At 40.3% G+C, this 20206-nt stretch overlaps 1 protein-coding gene and 1 non-coding gene across 7 annotated transcripts in view; both read right to left on the bottom strand.

Annotated features, from left to right (window-relative positions):
- The window catches only part of MRPL1 (mitochondrial ribosomal protein L1), a 60622-nt gene that overhangs the window by 18159 nt on the left and 22257 nt on the right, over window positions 1-20206 (bottom strand). For all 6 annotated transcript variants that reach the window (XM_036337354.1, XM_036337357.1, XM_036337370.1 and 3 more), the window contains one exon: window positions 706-812. In XM_036337354.1, coding sequence (XP_036193247.1) covers window positions 706-812 — 107 coding nt within the window. The remainder of the gene's footprint in view (window positions 1-705; window positions 813-20206) is intronic.
- LOC118661140 lies at window positions 14297-14403 on the bottom strand. The gene has a single exon (XR_004969156.1). It is a non-coding gene; the product is annotated as a U6 spliceosomal RNA (small nuclear RNA).

Here is a 20206-nt window from a genome sequence, read left to right as displayed (position 1 = left end):
ATTAGCAGCCCTAGCTGGTTTGGCCTGTGGACTTAAGGGTCCTGGGTTTGATTCTAGTCAAGGGCACATGCCCGGGTTGCGGGCTCGATCCCCAGTGGGGAGCGTGCAGGATGCAGCCGATCAATGATTCTCTCTCATCACTGATGTTTCTATCTTTCTATTTTTTAAAAGATGCTTGCAAATAGCTGTGTATTTAAAAACATAATCCTGTAAAAATTTGACAGATCACAGTAGTTTCCTAAAAGTAGCTTTGGAAATTGATTTCTAGCATCTTCTGTAAATAGACAAAAAGGTTTTAAAACCCACTCAGAGATAATCAGAAATAATTCATAAAAATAAAGCAAATTACTCAATTCCATTAAAGTAGTATTAAATACCTATTATGAACTCAGCATTATGCAAAGTCTTATAGGGCATACATAAGATCTAGACCCTACTTTATTAGGAACAGAAATAACATATATAGAATAATGAAATAAGGCAAAGTACAAGTAAATGTCAGTGGGTAGCACATAACTCAAAAGGAAGAAATTCTATAGTGCCATTAAAATTTATGAGTTTAATCAATAAAAAAATTATCTATGTGCCACTCCTAATGCTAGTGACAAGAACAAGTTCAAAGGACTGATATATTATAAATTATTAATGAATCACTTAAGCAAAATATATAAAAGGGTTATTGAATAATTTCCACTGTTAACTTACTGTTGCTATTTTGGTCGAGAGAAAGTTCTCCCTTTCTTCATCTACCTTAATTTCAATTCCAGTTTTAAATAATTCAAGCATTTTGGGGATGTCACGGCCAATGGAATCTGGTTAGGAAAATAAAATATCCAAAGTTAATCATTCCATCTAAACAAGCAGCAAAAAGTAATGAATAAGAAAAGTATTAATCTCATGGTAAGATATACTAAATAAGTTGTGGCAGAGGTACTCCAGGGTGGTCCCAATTCCTGGAGTTTATGCCCTTGTGTAATCCCCTCCCCCTGAGTGTGGATGGGACCTGCAACTTGCTCTAACCAACAGGATGATTATGTGTACATGATTATATTACAAAGAACTGCAATGCCTATCTTAGAGGAGGCCTTCCTCCTACTGGCTGTGAAGAAGCAAGCTGCAATGTTATGAGGTGCATATGAAGATGGCCACAGGGTAAAAAACTGAGACCCTCACTCCAGCAGCCTAAAAGGAACTGAATTCTGCCAAAAAGTCACATGAACATAGAAGCGAATCCTTCCCCAGTCAAATCTCAGATGAGACCACAGCCCTACTCTACACCTTTACTGAAGCCCAAGATCCTGAAGCTGAGATAATAAATGTGTGTTGTTTTAAGCCACTAAATTTGTGGTAATATTGCTGCACAGTAATAGGTAACTAATAAAAAAAGTATGTGTAATTATGCTACTTATCTACTTTAGAAACACTAATGACAAATTAAAATAAAATCTATAAAACAATCCTATATAATAAAAAGGCTAATATACAAACTGTCCCCTCGGGAGTTCAACCAACCGGGAGTTCAACCGCTCACTATGATGTGTGCTGACCACCAGGGCGTGGCACGAAATGAAGGAAGACCCCGGCTGGCAGCCGGCAGCCGGGAAAAGAAGGCTCCAATCGGCCCTGACCACAGGCCTAGGGACCCTACCCATGCATGAATTTCGTGCACTGGGCCTCTAGTCCATAATAAAAGGTAACAGTGGAGTCTTGAAATCTTTTAAGAACATTTTACCTACCTTTGTGTAAAATTCACCTGACCTGCCTTACCATAAAGAAAGGAAGAAACTAGGAAAAGTAGCAAGATTTAGCAGCAGAAATAACATCACAGTGAATGATACAGCTCATTACTGTACAAAGCTGGCATGAAAAATGAGTTAAGTAATTTATTGGATTCTAATGTCACTTTGTCATTCCTTAATATAAAAAAAAGGATGCACTTGAATATAGAAAGGAGAAAAACAGAATCAAGGTAAAAGAAATAAGAATTTTCAAAGGATCACATAGGAGATTCCAAACAAGCTAATTTTCCTAATTATTAGTCATTAAAATTTTAACTTGAATTTAATACATAAAAATATATATTTTTAATACTCTACAGTACCATAATTAACTTGAAAATTTTTCGATTTTGTGAATAATTTGAAGGGTAAGAAGTAAAATAAGGAATGTGCTACTAAAGACACACTACCACTACTGCGTCTCCAGCAATTCTTCCCATAAGTCAATATTTAAAATTTATAAAGAACTTACACAACTCAACACCAAAAAAACAAACAATCCAATTACTGTAAGAAAATGGGCAAAGGGCCTGCATAGAAATTTCTTCAAAGAGGACATACTGATGGCCAACAGGCATGTGAAAAGATGCTCAATGTCACTAATCATCAGAGAAATGCAAGTTAAAACCACAATGAGATAACACCTCACACCTGCAAGAATAGCTATCATCAATAAATCAACAAAAAAGTATTGGCAAGGATGCAGAGAAAAGGGGAACCCTCGTACACTGTTGGTGGGAATGCAGATGGTGCAGCCACTGTGGAAAGCAAAAAAATTAAAAACGGACCCAGCAATTCCACTTCTGGGAATATATCCAAAGAAAACTGAAACACTGGTTCAAAAGAATATACGCATCCCTATGTTCATTGCAGTGTCATTTATAACAGCCAAGATTTGGAAGCAGCCCAAGTGCCCATCAGTAGATGAGTGGATAAAAAAACTGTGGTAGTGGATAGAGTGTTGGCCTGAAGACTGAAGGGTCCTGGGTTCGATTCCGGTCAAGAGCACATGCCCAGGTTGCGGGCTGGACCTCCAGTAGGGGGCATGCAGGAAGCAGCCAATCAATGATTCTCTCTCATCACTGATGTTTCTCTTTCTCCCTCTCTGAAATCAATAAAAATATATTTTTAAAAAAGGAAGCTGTAGTACATTCACATAATGGAATACTACTTGGCCATAAAAAGAAGTAAATCCTACATTTTGCAACAGCATGGGTGGACCTGGAGAGTATTATGTTAAAGGAAATAAGCCAGTCAGAGAAAGACAAGTACCATATGATTTCACTTACATGTGGAATCTAATGAACAAAATAGAAACAGACTCACAGATACAGAAAACAGACTGACAACTGTTAGAGAGGAGGGGGGGCGGGCCTGGGTGGAAAAAGTGAAGGGATTAAGCAAAAAAAAACAAAACAAAACTCATAGGAACAGTATGGTGATTACCAGAGGAAAAGGTGGGTGGGAGGGAAGGAAAAGGTAAAGGGTGGATAAATGGTGATGAAAGGATACTTGACTTTGGTAGTAAGCACACAAGACAATATACCATTCAGATGATGTATCATAAAATTGGACACCTGAAACTTATGTAATTTTATTAACCAATGTCACCCCAATAAAATTTTTTAAAAACCTTATTCTATAGAAAGCACAATATACACTCAGCATGTATTACTTCTAAGGATCATCTGAGTCACTCCGTATGGCTCAGGAGCACTTTACTCACAAGGAGCTTTAAATCTAATTAGGAGAAAAGGGATGGTCAGAAGCAACTACTGAAAAATAGGGGTTTTTTTAGTATCACATTCTGATATAATTGGGTACTAAATAGTATGACATATATTATAATAATAAACAGTAAGATGCTAATGCAGTAGTCCCCCATTATCCACCATTTAGCTTTCCATGCTTTAAGTTATCCATGGTTAACTGCAGTTCAAAAATATTAAATGAAAAATTCCAGAAATAAAAAATTCATAAGTTTTAAATTGCATGCTGTACTAAGTAGCATGATGAAACCTCACACCATCCACTACGTCCCAATGGGACGTGAATGACGGTTTTGTCCAGCACACCCCCGCTGTATATGCTACCTACCTGTTAGACAATTAGTAGCTGTCTCTATTATCAGAGAGAGACCACATTCACGCAACTTTTATTACAACATATTGTTATTACTGTTCTGTAGCATTAGTTACTGTTGTTAACCTCTTACTGTCCCAAATACATAAATTCCATTTTATCATAGATACATATAGAAAAAGGAATACAATATGACAAATGTATGCTGAAAGAATAAGCAAATAAATTACTTCATAATTTTGAGTCTGATATCATAGTGATGTTATAGTGATAATGAAATGGGAAAAATAGTGCTTAATGAGGAAAGGGAACTACTGTAGTTCTGTATCTATACTAATAAAAGGGTAATATGCTAATTAAACCGGGAGACCTTCTGGACATCCTTTCGGACAAAGCCACGGTGGTGGGGCCGAGGCAGAGATAGTTAGAGGCAATCAGGCCAGGAGGGGAGGGCAGTTGGGGGTGATCAGGCCAGCGGGAGGGGGAGGGGCAGTTGGGGGCGAGCAGGCCAGCAGGAAGGACTGTAGGGGGTGAGCAGGCTGTGGGGGCAGTTGGAGGCTATCAGGCCAGCTGGGGGAGGGGGGGGACAGTTGGGGGTGAGCAGGCTGGTGGGGGGCAGTTGGGGGTGATCAGGCCGGCAAGGGGGGGCAATTGGGGGCGAGCAGGCCTGCAGGCAGAGTGGTTAGGGGCAATCAGGCAGGCAGGCAGGTGAGCAGTTAGGAGCCAGAGGTCCCAGATTGCAAGAGGGATGTCCCCCAAGGGGATCCAGATTGGAGAGGGTGCAGGCTGGGCTGAGGCACAACCCGCCGCCCCCCCTGCACTAATTTTGTGCACCAGGCCACTAGTTAAAATATAATGATGCGAAGGTGCTGATGGGATACTGTATACAGTTAGAAATAAGAACTAGAAAAAAAGTGAGAGACCGGGGATAATATATGTATTTGAGTTGTTAAGCCAGTTCTATCCTAAAAAAGACACAAGCAATCTTCCTTTGACCTTATATATTTCCTTATTTCCTTTTCTATCTCTCTTCTTCTTGCTGTGAATTTGCATTTGCCTAATGACCAACATGTTGAGAGCATCATTTCATGTTCTTAATGGCCAACTGCATATATTCTTTTATATAGTGTCTATTCAATTCTTTAGCCTCCTCTCTTTAACATTCAATTAGACAGTCTTCTTACTGAGTTATAAGAGTTCTTTATATATTCTGGATACAAGTCCTTTGTTAGATATATGTATGGCAAGCATTTTCCCCCCTAATCTGTTGCTTGTCTTTCCATTTTTAGCGGTGTCTTTCCATAAGTAAAAAGTTTAATTTTGATAAAGTCCAATTTAGCAACTTTTTCTTCTGTGGCTTGTGTTTTTTGTGTCCTAAGAAATCCTTACCTAATCCAAGGTCATAAAGATTTTCTCCTAGAAATGTTTATTTTAAAATTTCATGGCTTTAGCCCTTACAATTAGGACTATAATTCATTTTGAATTAATTTTTGTGTTTGATGTGAGGGGAGGGATAGTCAGTAATTTCAGCATCATTCATTGATAAACCCATTCTTTTCTATGTAACTTTGGTACCTCTGTCAAACACCAGTTGACCCTAACCTGGCCGGTGTGGCTCAGTTGGTTAGAGTGTATTCCCATACACCGAAGGGCCTCAGATTCAATTCCCAGTTAGGGCACATACCCAGGTTGTGGGTTTAATTCCCGGTAGGGGCATGTTGGGAGGCAATTGATTGATGTTTGATGTTTCTCTTTATCCCTTGCTCTCTCTGTAGAATCAATGGAAACAAGTCTAGGGTGAGGAAACAAAAAAATCAACCAAATTGACCCTTAGGGTTGGGTCATTTCTGAACTCTCAATGCTTATTTATACTAGTATACATCCATCCTTATGCCACACCACACTCTCTTGATTACTATAGCTCTCTAGTAAAGTCTTAAACCAGATAATGAAATTTTGAAGAATTTTGTTCTTCCTTTTAAAAATCATTTTTCTATTCCAGGTTCTTTGTCTTTCCATTTAAATATCAGAATGAGCCCTGGCTGGTTTGGCTCAGCGGACAGAGCATCGGCCTGCGGACTGAAGGGTCTTGAGTTCGATTCCAGTCAAGGGCACGTACCTCACTTGCAGGCTCGATCCCTGGCCTTGGTTGGGGTGTGTGCGGGAGGCAACCAATTGATGTGTCTCTCTCACATCAATGTTTCTCTCTCTCTGTCTCCCCTTCCACACTCTCTGGAAATCAATGGAAAAATATACTCGGGTGAGGATTAACAAAAAATAAATGAAAAATAAAATATATCAGAATGAGACTGTAATTTCTTTAAAACTTTTTGAAGCCTTCTGGAAGTCTGATTAGGGTTATGTTAAATCTATAGAAATATGTGGGAAGAATTCCATCTTAACAATATTATACTTCAGATTCATAGGCATGGTATATATCCCTTTATTTATGTATTCCTTAAACTTTCAGCAACATTTAGTAGTTTTCTCTGAATAGGTCTTGTATATCTTTTGTTAAATTTACTCGTATTTTATTTTTATGCCCTTGTGAATGGAGTTGTTTTATAAATTTCATTTTAATTGTCTATTGCTAGTACTAGAAATTCAGCTGATTTTGTATGTTGATCTTGTATTTGTAACCCCGCTAAATTCACTTGTTAGAATTCACTTTCTAGAACATCTTATGATCATATTCCCTAGGAATTAAAAGTTTTTATTTCTTCCTTTCCCATATGCATGCCCTTTACTCCTCTGACTTGTTAAAATGTGGAATGTAAGTGATGAGAGCAGAAATCTTTGCCTTGTTCCTGGCCTTAGGTAGAAAACATTCAGTCTTAATGGTCTCCTCATTAAGAATAACATTAGCTGTTGATTTTTTCTGAATGTGCTTGGTCAACTTGAGGAAGTTCGCTTCTATTCCTAATCTACATATATAAAAGCCTAAGCGACCTTTACAACTGAACGACCGGTTGACCAGTCGCTATGATGAGCACTGACCACCAGGGGGCAGACGCTCAATGGAGGAGCTGCCCCCTGGTGGTCAGTGTGCTCCCACAGCCAACCTCCCGTGGTTGGCCAAACTCCCGTGGTCCCTCCCCCAGGTCAGCTGGCCAACCTCCCACAGTTCCTCCCTCCCAGCCAGCCGGCCACCTCCCACAACCCCTCCCCCAGCCAGCCAACCTCCCACAGTCCCTCCCACCAGCCAGCCATCCCCAATCGGCCCAGACCCAATCAGGACTGGGCAAGATGGACCCAATAGCTGGCCAGGCCTAGGGACCCCACCCATGCACAAATTCGTGCACCGGGCCTCTAGTATTTGGATAATTCTAGTTACCATGAATGGGTATTTGATTTTGTCAAGTTCTTTCGTCTACTGAGATGATCTTAAAGTCTCTATCCTTTATTCTGTTGACCAGCAAATGTTAAATTAACTGTAGTCCTGGACTAAATCTCCTTGGTTAAGGTTTACTAATCTTTATATATACATATATATATATACTGCAGGATTCAATTAAGGATTAACTGTTAAGAATTTTTGCTTCTGCTCATGAGGGATAATAATCTGTAGTTTTCTTTTCTGGTGATGTCCTTGTCTAGCTTTGATACCAGGGTAATACTGAGCTCATAAGTGAGTTGGTAAGTGTTTCTTTCCCACTATTTTTAAAAAGAGGTTGTGAAGAATTGGTATTTCTGTCATAAGTGTTGGACAGAATTCACCAGTGAGAAGTCACGTGGGCCTGAATTTTCATTGTGGAAAACAGACTTTATTAATTCAATTTCTTTACTTGACATAGACCAATTTAGATATTTTTATTTCTTCTGGATACTTTTGGAAATTTGTATTTTTCATGGAATTTGCCCATTTCATGTAAGTTGCCACATTTATTGGCATAAAGTTTTTCATAGTATCACCTTATTATCTTTTAATGTCTATGGGTTTGGTATTGAGGTCCCCTTTTCATTCCCGATTTTGATAATCTGCATTCTCTCTTTTAAAGAAATCCCTCCAGCCCTAACTGGTTTGGCTCAATGGATAGAGAGTCGGCCTGGGGACTCAAGGGTCCCAGGTTCGATTCCGGTCAAGGGCATGTACCTTGGTTGCAGGCACATACCCAATAGGGAGTGTGCAGGAGGCAACTGATCGATGTTTCTCTCTCGTCGATGTTTCTAATTCTCTATCCCTCTCCCTCCCTCTCTGTAAGAAATCAATAAAATATTTAAAAAAAGAAAGAAATCAGTCCAGCTAAAATTTTATCAATTTTATTGATCTTTTCAGTGAATCAGTTTTCTTTTCATTGTTTTTCTCTATTATTTGCCCTTTTTCTATGTCGTTGATTTCCACTCTATTATTTTCTTCTTTTTATTAAATTGTTTCTTTTTTTCCTAGGTTCTTAAGGTTAAAGCTTAGAACAATGATTTTAAAACCTTTATTTTCTAAATTAGACTTTAAAACTATAAATTTCCCTTTACAGATTATAATCTATGCATTACATTATTGCTTTAGCTACACCCCACTAGTTCTGATAATGTTGTGTTTTCATTGTCATTCAGTTCAAAACATTTCCAATTTATCTTGGGATTTCTTCTTTGATCTATCAGTTATCTAGAAATATGTTTTTTAATTTTAATGTATTTGGAGATTTCTCATATTTCTTTTGGTTACCTGATTTAACTATTGTGATCAGAAAACACAGTCTGTATGATTTCAATACTTTTAAACGTATTAAGACTTTCCTTACAACCCAATAAATGGTCTAACCTAGTGAAAGTTTCATGTACACTTGAGAAGTGTAGACCAAACAACCCTTCTTATTGTTGGGGGAAGTGTTCTATAAATAGAAATTGGCCATGTTTGTTGACAGTATTACTCAAGTCTTCTATATCTTTATGGTTTTTCTTATCTATAGACTAGAGGCCCGGTGCACAAATTTGTACATGGGTGGGGTCCCTCAGCCTGGCCGGCGATCAAGGCCTATGAGGGGGCTGGCTGGCCAGGGTGAGGAACCCTGGGAGGTTGGCTGGCTGGCCCCCCATCAGGAACCAGGGGGAGGTACTGCGGGAGTTTGACCATCCAGGGGAAGGGACCACAAAAGGTTAGCCATCGGGGGATGGGCTGTGGGAGGTTGACCAGCCAAGGGGAGGAGGGGCTGCTGGGGGTTGGCTGGCAGGGGGGAAAGGACCACAGGAGGTTGGCCGGCGGGGGGGAAAGGGCCGTGGGAGGTTGGCTGTGGGAGTGCACTGACCACCAAGGGGCAACTCCTGCATTGAGCATCTGCCCCCTGGTGGTCAGTGCACGTCATAGCAACTGGTCGACCGGTTGTAACAGTCGCTTAGTCTTTTATATATATAGATCATGTATTTTGTAGCTCTGTTTTAGATGAGTATGTCCTTTTATTATTATAAGATATCCATCCATATTTTTCTCTAGTAAATTCCTTGTCTTAAAAGTCTATTTTGTCAGATATTAATATAGTTAACCCAACTCTCTAACACTTACTGTTTTCATGGTATATCTTTAATTTTCATTTTACTTCCAGCCTATTTGTGTTTGAATATCAAGTGTGTCTCCTGTAGGCAACATATAATTGGATTGCTTTTTTATAGTCTTATCTTTTCTGCCTTTTGGTTGAAGTGTTTATACCATTTCCAGTTAACCTAAATTTTGATAGGCTGGATTTAGGTCTTTATTTTAATGTATTTTCTATTTGTCTCATCTCATTTGTTCCTCTGTTCTTTCTTTACTGCCTTCTTTTGTTTTAAACAAAAAGTTTTTAGTATATCACTTTTATTCCTCTATTTAATTTGAAGATATATCTCTTTTTGTGTATGCGCTTTTCATTTGTCCTAGAGATTACAATGTCCACATTTATTTATCACAACCTACTTCATCTTAATACTGACTTCTTCCAGGAAAACAATAAGTTTGTGCCAGCCTATTTCTATCCTCCCTACCTCACCCAAACCTGCTTCATCTCCTGTGTAACCATCTTTAAAATAGTATTCACTGTGCTACTCAAGACAGAAATTAGGGAATCATTCCAGATTCTTCCCTTTCCTTTACCCCAACAGCTAATCAATAATTCCTGTTATTTCTACCTCCTCCATATTCCACAACAACCTTCCTCTTCTCTGTTATTACTGCCACTGTTCAGATTCTGTCTTTATCCATCTTTTACCTAGCCTACTGCATTGGCCTCCTCACTGGTCTCTGTTCTTAAGGTTTCACTGTCCTCAAATCACCACTCTATCATTTACACAGCTCACACATATAGACATTCTAATAAGCAAATCTTCTATCATCCTTCCGAGCAATTTTTCAATGGCTCCTACCTGCATAGAGGATAAAATCAAATCTCCATGGCATGGTACACAAAGCCCTCTGTGATCTGGCCCACTGCCTATCACTGTCTAACCTCAGTGACCACCACAATCTGATAATACTTTATGTACCAAACGATAGAAAGCTACTTTTAATTTCCTGAGCATAACTGGCTCACTCATACTTTTGTGCATTAATACAGGCCATTTCCTCTACCTGCAATGTTCTCCCCAGGCATGTCGGGAAAGAAAACGCCTATTCGTGCTTAAATGCTCAACATAGTGGGTACCTTCTTTACATGACCTGATTCTAAAAAGTAGTCCCTCATTCCTCTCAGTGCATTGCACCTTTTCCGCTGGTACACTTTCTGCATTTAGTATAGCATTTTGTTCTCATTTCTCTCACTGTTCAATGTTTACCTTCTTAAAGATGGGAACTATGTTTCATCTTTCAATCCTCACTATTCAGTGTACTGCCTGGAACATAGTAGGCACTCAATATTATATGCTTATTCAATAAATGAGTTATGAAGGTAAGAATGATATTTGAAGACATGAAAAAGAATGAGTTCTAAAGTAATTATGGAGCATGAATAGTTACTTTAGGACTTGTAGGGAGTCAGTAATAACCGAGGCACATATATATTATAAATTTGCTATATACCCAGGTTATGTAAAGCTCTTGCATACATTATATAACAAAAACAACATGGGGAGCATAAAACCCATTTTGTAAATGAATAAACAGAGGCACAAAAATGTTTTAATTTGTTCAAGGTCACAGTAAGTGTCAAAGCCAAGTCTGAGAGAGGTCTATGTTAACCACTAACCTATTCTGTTTTTTCAGTATAACCCAATGTTAAATCTTCACTCTTATTTCTAGGGATTTGCTCCCCTTATTGCTATGTAATTGCTCTCCTTTTTCTCTGTACTTTTATGTTCTCTTACTTTTTCCTTGTTGTTACTTTCTCTTCCTCTAATTTGATTTCCATAATGAACATAACATGTAAGAAACTATACTGTCAGGTATTTCACCAAGATGTATTTTCTCTTTTCTTCTTTATTAGGAAATATTGCAGGGAAAAAGCAAGTCAAATAATGGAAGTTATGGAAAACAAAGAAGGAATAGCTACTGAGAAAGGAGGTAAGTGAAGATTACTAGGTGTTATCGGTTAATAATGCGGATTTTATAATCAAAGAAAACACAATAATTTCAAGAGAAACATCAAAAGTGCTTTATTCAAAGTAATGTCCATCGCTATCTATACCTTCCCCCCATCTTTCAGGTAATTTGTGGATACCGTCCCAATAGAACTTTTCTTGTTTTGAAGCAAACCATTCAGAGACACAATTTTCCACTTCTTCATATGTTTTGAAGTGCTGCTCGGAAAGTGCATGTGCCATCGATCTGAACAAGTGGTAATCTGAAGGAGCAAGATCTGGTGAATATGGCAAGTGGGTTAATACTTCCCAGGCGAGATCTTTTAACCTGTCTTTAACTGGTTTTGAAGTGTGTGATGGTTTGTCGTCATGAAACAAAATTACTTTCCTGTGTCTTCTGGCCCATTCTGGTTATTTTATGTAGTTCAAATTGATTATTTGTTGTCAGTAATGATCAATATTAACGGTTTCACCTGGTTTTAGAAGCTCATAATTCACCACACCTTCCTGATCCCACCAAACACAGAGCATTGTCTTCTTTCCGAAGCTTTTTGTCCTTGCAGTCGATGTTGATGGTTGACCTGGATCAACCCATGATTTTGTGCAGTTGGGATTCTCAAAATAAATCCACTTTTCATCTCCAGTCACAATTCGATACAAAAAAGACTTTCATGCCACTGAAGCAACATTTTACCGATGACTTTTCGGTTTTCCATTTGTCTTTCGTTCAGTTGATGTGGCACCCATTTTCCTTCCTTTAAAATCTTTCCCATTGCTTGTAAATGATCGGAAATTGTTTGCTGAGCAACATTTAATCTTTCTGCAAGTTGTTTTTGAGTCTGACACGCATCTTCATCCAATAATGCTTATAACTGTTGGTCTTCAAACTTTTTCGGTTGACCTGGACGTTCTTTGTCTTTCACATCGAAATCGCCACTTTTAAAGCATTTAAACCAGTGTTCACAAGTATCTTGAGATGGAGAATGTTCACCATAAGCTTCCCGAAGTATTCAGCAGCACTTTTCTTCAAAATAAAGTAATGAATTAAAACTTCCCGCAAATGCTCGTTTTTTGGCACAAAATTCAACATTTTTAAGTGTGAAAATATCTATGATAACACCTTCAGAAAATTTGACATAGGAGGTTTTGAAGCTTGTTGTCAATACAAAATAGCATACATATCAAATTGCATAAATATCAACATTAGTGTAACTCCATCTAGTGAAAAAATCCGCATTATTAACCGGTACACCTAGTACTTAGTGTAAAAGAAAGTTTCAAGAAAGAGAAAAAACTAAGAACAAATCTTTAAATGCAGCAAAAGAAAGATCCGTGATGATTACTGAGAACCACATTTTAGCTGAATACGGGAGAAGGATAAGAGAAAGAATAACACTAGCTAAGGAAATGGAGACAGCACTGAAGACCACTTATTTGAAAAACTTGTATGAAACAACAGAAAGGATTAAGATCGTAGCTAGAAAGGATAGCTGAATCAAATAAAAGTGTTGGGGATGTGTTTTGTTTGCAGTTTATTCGTTTAGCGAAATGCTCAGTTAAGTCAGTTTATATACTGCAGAAAACGAAACGCTTTGCCCCGAGACAGCAAGGACCTTGTCTGTCTTTTTCACAGTCATTATACTCTAGTCTTGGCACATAGCAGACACTCAATACCTATAAATACAATTATCCTAATCTTAAAAAAAGCCCCTATGAATTATAGATATACTCTTCAGTTGCAGTATTTAATCTACATCTTCTATCAACAGAATGCTGCACTAAATGTTCATGCACCATATAAATATTAATTGAGCACCTACTATATGCCAGGTACTATTCTAGGCCATAGAAATATAGTAGTGGACAAAACCAAAAAATGCCCTTACTCTAATAGGAGGAACCAAACACACAACCACAAATAAAAAATGTAAGATGCCTAAGTGTAAGTCCTAAAAATAATATAAAAACATAAAATGAGAAATCGAGTGTTAATGGGAAATGATGGGTAATATCCCATATGAGATGGTTATGGCCTGGCCAAGTGGCCCAGTGGGTTGAGCGTCATTCTATGCACAGAAATGTTGCCAGTTTGATTCCTGGTCAAGGCACGTACCTGGACTGCAGGTTAAATCCCCAGTCAGGGCACAGACGGAAGGCAACTGATCAATGTTTCTCTCTCACAGTGACATTTCTCTCTCTCTCTCTTTCTCTCTCTCAAGCATGTCCTTAGGTGAGGTTTTTTAAAAAAAAAAAAAAAAAATGGTCATGGAAGGCATTTTTGTTTAGGTGATATTTGAATGAGAAAGTGAGCCAGGAAAATAAGCAAAGAGCATTATACACAGATGGGACAGTAAGTCCAAAGACCTGAGAAGAGAGAACATTTAGTGTGTATGAGGAAGGGCAGCTGTAGTAAAGGAAATGAAGGAAAGAATAACAGAACCAGCTGTAACACATCAATAATTCATCTATAATAATTAAAACTGTACTTTATCATCATTGGAATCTTTCACACATAAATACTTTTTAAACTAATACACAAGTGGGGGAAAGTCAGAAAAATTTCAAATTGATTACTCTGCAAAAAGTCCTTTTTCAATATTTCTTAATATAACCAAAAAGAGTTCTGTTTAAATAATGCAAGCAATACCATGTTTAGTCTACGTGTTAAAAATATTTCACATTAGATTTTAGCAATTTTACATCCATTACTCTTAAATACGACACAAACCACTTCCTTACAAAAGGCAGTAGATGTGAATACTCTTTGGACAAGTTTGCTGGAATATCCTTTTGATAAGACTCCAGGTAGAGCACTAACATTCGATTCTAAGAGCTACATATTAAGAGAAATACACAGAGGGTCCAATTTTTTAATCATGTCCCTTTCCCACCTATCTGCCAATAACTGAGTATGGTTTAAAAGAATTGAACTATTTTCTTTTCTTTTTTTTTTTTTTTTAAATATGGAACACTTCACGAATTTGCGTGTCATCCTTGCGCAGGGGCCATGCTAATCTTCTCTGTATTGTTCCAATTTTAGTATATGTGCTGCCGAAGCGAGCACTGAACTATTTTCATATATGCTACTAGAAGCCTGGTACACGAAATTTGTGCATGGGTAGGGTCCCTAGGCCTGGCCAGCGATCAGGGCCATCTTCCCTGGCTTCTGGAAGCCAGCCCTACCCCCTGCCGCCAGTTGCTCTCTGTGTCTGGGGCAATTGGCGGGGTGATCGCACCCCAGCACTGCTCATGTCAGCTACCACCGACCCCCGGTTTCCAGTTCCCCATTAGGCAATTGGAGCCTGCTGGCCGAGGGGAGGAATTAAGAGGTTGGCCTTTCCTGCCTGCTCGCTGGCCCCGCCCCCCATCGCTGGTCACCCTCTATGTGTGGGGCAACCAGTAAGGCAATCAGGGCCCCGGTGCCACCTGCGTCCATCGCCACCCACCCCCGGTTCCCCATTCCCCTTTGGGCAATCAGGGCCTGTGGGCTGGGAGCAGCTCCTGCATTGAGCATCTGCCCCCTGGTGGTCAGTGCACATCATAGCTGACTGGTTGTTCTGCTGTCCAGTCGATTTGCATATTACACTTTTATATATATATATAGACTAGAGGCACGGTGCACAAAAATTTGTGCACTCGGGGGGGAGGGAGGGTCCCTCAGCCCGGCCTGTGCCCTCTCGCAGTCTGGGACTCCTCAGGGGATGACCACCTGCTGGCTTAGGCCCGCTCCCCGGGGCATTGGGCCTAAGCTGGCAATCAGACATCCCTCTGGCAGCCCAGCAGCCCGCGGGGGATGTCCACTTGCCAGCGGGGAGCAGACCTAAGCTGCTGTTGGACATCCTTAGTGCTGCTGAGGAGGCAGGAGAGGCTCCCACCACCACTGCTGTACTGGCAGCCATCAGCCTGGCTTGTGGCTGAGCAGAGCTCCCCCATGTGGGAGCGCACTGACCACCAGAGGGCAGCTCCTGCATTGAGCGTCTGCCCCCTGGTGGTCAGTGTGTGTCATAGTGACCACTCATTCCCAGTCTTTCTGCTGTTAGGGTCAGTTTGCATATTACCCTTTTACTATATAGGATAGAGGCCTGGTGCACGGGTGGGGGGCCGGCTGGTTTGCCATGAAGGGTGTCCCGGATCAGGGTGGGGGTCCCGCTTGGGTGCCTGGCCAGCCTGGATGAGGGGATGATGGCTGTTTGCAGCTGGTCACACCTCTTTCAAGGTGGGGGTCCCCACTGGGGTGCCTGGCCAGTCTGGGTGAGGGACTGAGGGCCGTTTTCAGGCTGGCGGGTGATTGAAGCTCCCAACCTCTCCTTTTTTTCTTTTTTTTATTCTGGGATTTATTTACCTTCTATAGCTGTCACTGGAGCTGAGAGCCGGCTTTAGCTCTGAGGCTCGGCTCTAGCTCTGAGACCTCGGCTGCTGAAAGCAGGGATCTGGGTTTGTTTGGGTTCTATAATTGTAACACTGTTGCGGTCCTGCTCGCTCCAGCTCTGAAGGCTGAAAGCAGGTTTCTGGGGATTGTTTAGGCTCTATAATTGCAACATTGTTTCTTAGACTGCAGCTCAGAGGCCGGCAGCGGCAGGTGGGGAACCTTGGCTTCCTCCATCATTGGAGCAAGCAAGCCTCCTGTTCGCTTCAGCTGCCTGGCTGCCGCCGCCATCTTGGTTGACAGTTAATTTGCATATCGCCCTGATTAGCCAATGGGAAGGGTAGCGAAGTCACGGTTAATTACCATGTTTCTCTATTATTAGATAGGATAGCATCTACCATGGTTCAATATGAGTAATAGAAGACTGACTCAATTAAATCAAGATATTTTTCATACTAATATTTTTTAAGTAAATTCTAAATAATATATAAAATTAGGAATAAAAATATCAAAAATATCAACAGAACATATCGATATTAGAGATAAAAGAATTTCAGAGGGCACTGATATTATGGGGTTAGGCGGAAGCTAGTTTACAAGCAAAAGGAAACCCACTTTCTTCCAAGAAATTTTAAAAAGCAAGTATTAAATGTCTTTTTTCTGAAATAAAAAAGAAATACTAAAAAAACCCCAAATGTGCATTTAAAAATAGAGAACTTGTCTACAGTTATGTGAGCAATTAAGATACGAAATAAAACAAATAAAGCTGCAGCACTAAACATGCTGCAAAATGTGAACATTTAATCCAACCAAGATGGTTACACCCACTCCCATTAGTAAAACAAAATGTAGGACAAAATGGGAAATGAATGAGCTTAGCTGTAGGGGCTTGTTTGTTTGTTTTTTAATTTCATCCTTTTGCTCAAAATGTAATTTCTATTTTACCCTAAAGTCTTTTGTTGGCTATAAGGGGAATCAAATGTTCCTAAAAAAGAATCAGAACAAGCTCTGAAAATGCATAATACAAGCTTCATTTGTTCTAATGCACATCTGGTGTATTTTGTTTTAACATTTTTGACAGGTTAATCATTTGTCTTCATGTTTAAAGAACACGAATGTTTTGCTAGTGCTGTTACACAGATCATGTGGGGGTGAATAAAAAAAGCTAGAGAAGGAGAAAGGTCTCTTTGTTTTTTCAAGATGCTTTGTTAAATAAAGGTGAGAGGGGGAGGGGAAGGGGGGGGGAGGGGGGAGTGTACCTAGGTAACTTGACCTTGGTGTACAGAAACTGACTCATTATGAAAGTAAAAATAAAGCCCATTAATAAAAACTAGTAATATGAGGGGGAACTTTTCTTATTTGAAATGAAGTTATTTGAAAACCTTTCAGAATAAAAACAAAACAGTGACTAATTTTGTGATGAAAATATAATTTTTTAAAAAAACCCTCAAGGCTAAAAAACATAAAGGCCTAAAGGGTTATTCAGAGAATAGATAAAGTAGCAAAGGTGACTAAATTAACTTCTGGGAAAAACCAGTTCACCATGCAAAGAAAGGAGATAGCTAAATACAGATATATTTAGCATTTAGCTTCAGTTTTAATTGACTATATTTAGTACTGTTTGGTTTTGTTGAGCTTGAATTTAATTAGAAAGAAGTATGAGAAATATTTTCATCAAATTGAACTGTAATTCACATTTAATTTTTAAAATAATGTCAATTTCAGGTCTTACTTAGGAAAAATTACATCTGATTCCATGACAACAAACACTATTGTAATGGAAAATCCTAATAAAAAGTGCCAATACTCAGTTCAATAGCTAATAAGGATGTGTTATTCAATGCAGACTATCAAAATAAATAAATAAAACTCTAGTACAACAAAAGAATTGGAGAGTAGATATGAAATTGTTTAAAGTACAAAACATAATCTATAATTCATGGTGTTAGTGGCTACCATGTCTGAAGAATTTTGGTAGGAATTTTCAGCTCAAGTAGAGTTAAACTGTGAAGCCCAATCTACTAAAACAATATTAAAATACTTGTTCTGTTTACACTATGAAATTTTATTTGAAATAATAACCTATCTATAGCAGATATACAGTAAAAAAAATATCAGCACCATTTGACTCTTCCGTTTGTCTTTCCTGTCCATTCTTAATTACTTGATGCAATCCTCATATATCTGACATTTGTCCTCTTCATTTCCGGTCTCATTATGAAGACATTAGTTTAAACATTAACTTTATTAGTCTCTGGTGATTGTGTCCAAGCTGGTCTCCCTGCTTCTAGTTTTGATTGATGCCAATACATCTTATGAACTCTTGCTAGATTAAACCTGTAAAGAATTCCCCACCTTAAAAACTTGTAAGGGAATCTACTGAATATAGAAAAAAATAAAAGTCCAAGCTTACTAGGACCTTATTCCAGATCCTTCTCAATATGACATCAATCTACCATTTCAACACAATTTCCCATTATTCTCTTTCATATCAATGTAGGGATACCTTTCAATACAGCTAAAGAGGACTGATATTTCTTGTACATGGACTGTAATTTCTGACTTACTTCAATCTCTATGATTAATAGATTCTTCCTTCTTATTATCTTGAAATTCTAGCAAAAGCTAACTAATAATAAAGCAGAAAATTAAGATTGCGAAATCACATATTTTTGCTTAAGTATCTTAGCAGAGCACACTGTTCCTGTTTCTAGTCAGCACCAGATATGCAGACTCACCGGCCAACCACAAGAGAGCAAAATTAGTATCAGGAACGGGATGACCAGCTGAGTCAAACTGCACATCCGGTCCACAGAAAATCCCTGCTACTCCCCTCAATTCAATTCCTACTTCCCTTTTACCTTATATAATTATCTGGTTTGACAAGAACTAATAAGATGGGTTTTGGGATAGGAGTCCCCACCTTCTCATGTTGCCGGCACTTGAATAAACCACTTTCCTTCTCATCAGCACCTGTCTCACAAGTTTGGCTTTCATTGCAGCATGCAGCACAACTACAGTTTGGCTTCATACTTAAAGTATTTCCCTTAATCTATGCATCCAATTATTCAAGATCAGTTTAAATGCTAACTTCCTCATCTATATATGTAAATTCTTCTTCTACTGAAAACCTACAGCACCTTGTGACTTTATCATTTATGTTATACTTTAAAACATAGCTACTTATGTAGCAACTAGAGGCCCGGTGCATGAAATTGGTGCACAGGTGCAGTCCCTAGGCCTGGCTGGCAATCAAAGCACGAGCGTCTGGCTTGGAAGGGCAGGTACCAGCTGACCTCTGGGCAGCACCTGGGCCCCCGGGCCCCCGCGTGCCACCCTCCCCTTGAGTCATCAGGCCCCCACCCAGCTCCCTCAGCACATGGAGCCAGGTGGTGGCCCCACCCCCTACTGCCGCCGCTGGTCTGTCTGCGGGCCAATAGCTGGGGTGATCGGACCCTGCTCGCACCTGCCTTGGCCTGGCACCACCTGCTCACCTGTTCCACAATCCCACCAAGGTCCCACTCTCGTCAGTGCCCATCAGGGCTGGCAGCACCTCAACTGCCGCCTGCTGCCAGCGCCACATCGCCGACACCCGCCATGTTCCACGCCACCCCCTGGTGGTCAGTGCACGTCATAGCGAGTGGTGGAACTCCCGGTTCAACGGAAAATTTGCATATTAGCCATTTATTATATAGCATGTTACTTTCCTTACTATCCTATATAATAAAGAGGTGATATGCAAATTGACCATCACTCCAACACACAAGATAGCCAACCCCATGTGGTCAAGATGGCCGCCATAAGATGGCCAGTAGAGGAGGGCAGTTAGGGGCGACCATGCCAGCAGGGGAGGGCAGTTGGGGACAACCAGGACTGCAGGGGAGGACAGTTAGGGGTGACCAGGCCATCAGGGGAGGGCAGTTGGAGGTGACCGGGCCTGCAGGGGAGGGTAGGTGGAAGTGACCAGGCCTGCAGGGAAGGGCCATTGGGGGGGACCATATCTGCAGGGGAGGGCAGTTGGGGGGGGACCAGGCCTGCAGGAGATGACAGTTGGGGGCAACCGGGCCGGCAGGGGAGGGCAGTTGGGGGCAAACGGGGCAACAGGGGAGGGCAGTTGGGGGCAACTGGGCCAGCAGGGGAGGGCAGTTGGGGGCAACCAGGCCTGCAGGGGAGGGAGGTTGGGGACGATTGGACCAGCAGGGGAGAAGATCGGTGTCGATCAGGCTGGCAAGGTAGTGGTTAGGGGGTGATCAGGCTGGCAGGCAGAAGCGGTTAGGGGCAATCAGGCAGGCAGGCAGGCGAATGGTTTGGAGCCAGCAGTCTTGAATTGTGAGAGGGATGTCTGAATGCCCATTTCCCTCGAGGGGTCTCAGATTGGAGAGGGTGCAGGCTGGGCTGAGGGACACCCCCACCCCCTCTAGTATTTCATAAGAGAGAAATATCCATAAGGGAAAAGTTCCTTAAGGAAAAAAATCTGCAGTGCCATGCACACTGTAAGCAT

The sequence above is a fragment of the Myotis myotis genome, unplaced genomic scaffold, assembly GCF_014108235.1.
Source record: "Myotis myotis isolate mMyoMyo1 unplaced genomic scaffold, mMyoMyo1.p scaffold_m19_p_1, whole genome shotgun sequence".
Lineage (NCBI taxonomy): Eukaryota > Metazoa > Chordata > Mammalia > Chiroptera > Vespertilionidae > Myotis > Myotis myotis.
Note: the sequence above shows the minus strand (reverse complement) of the source record. Positions and strands in the feature narration are given on the sequence as shown.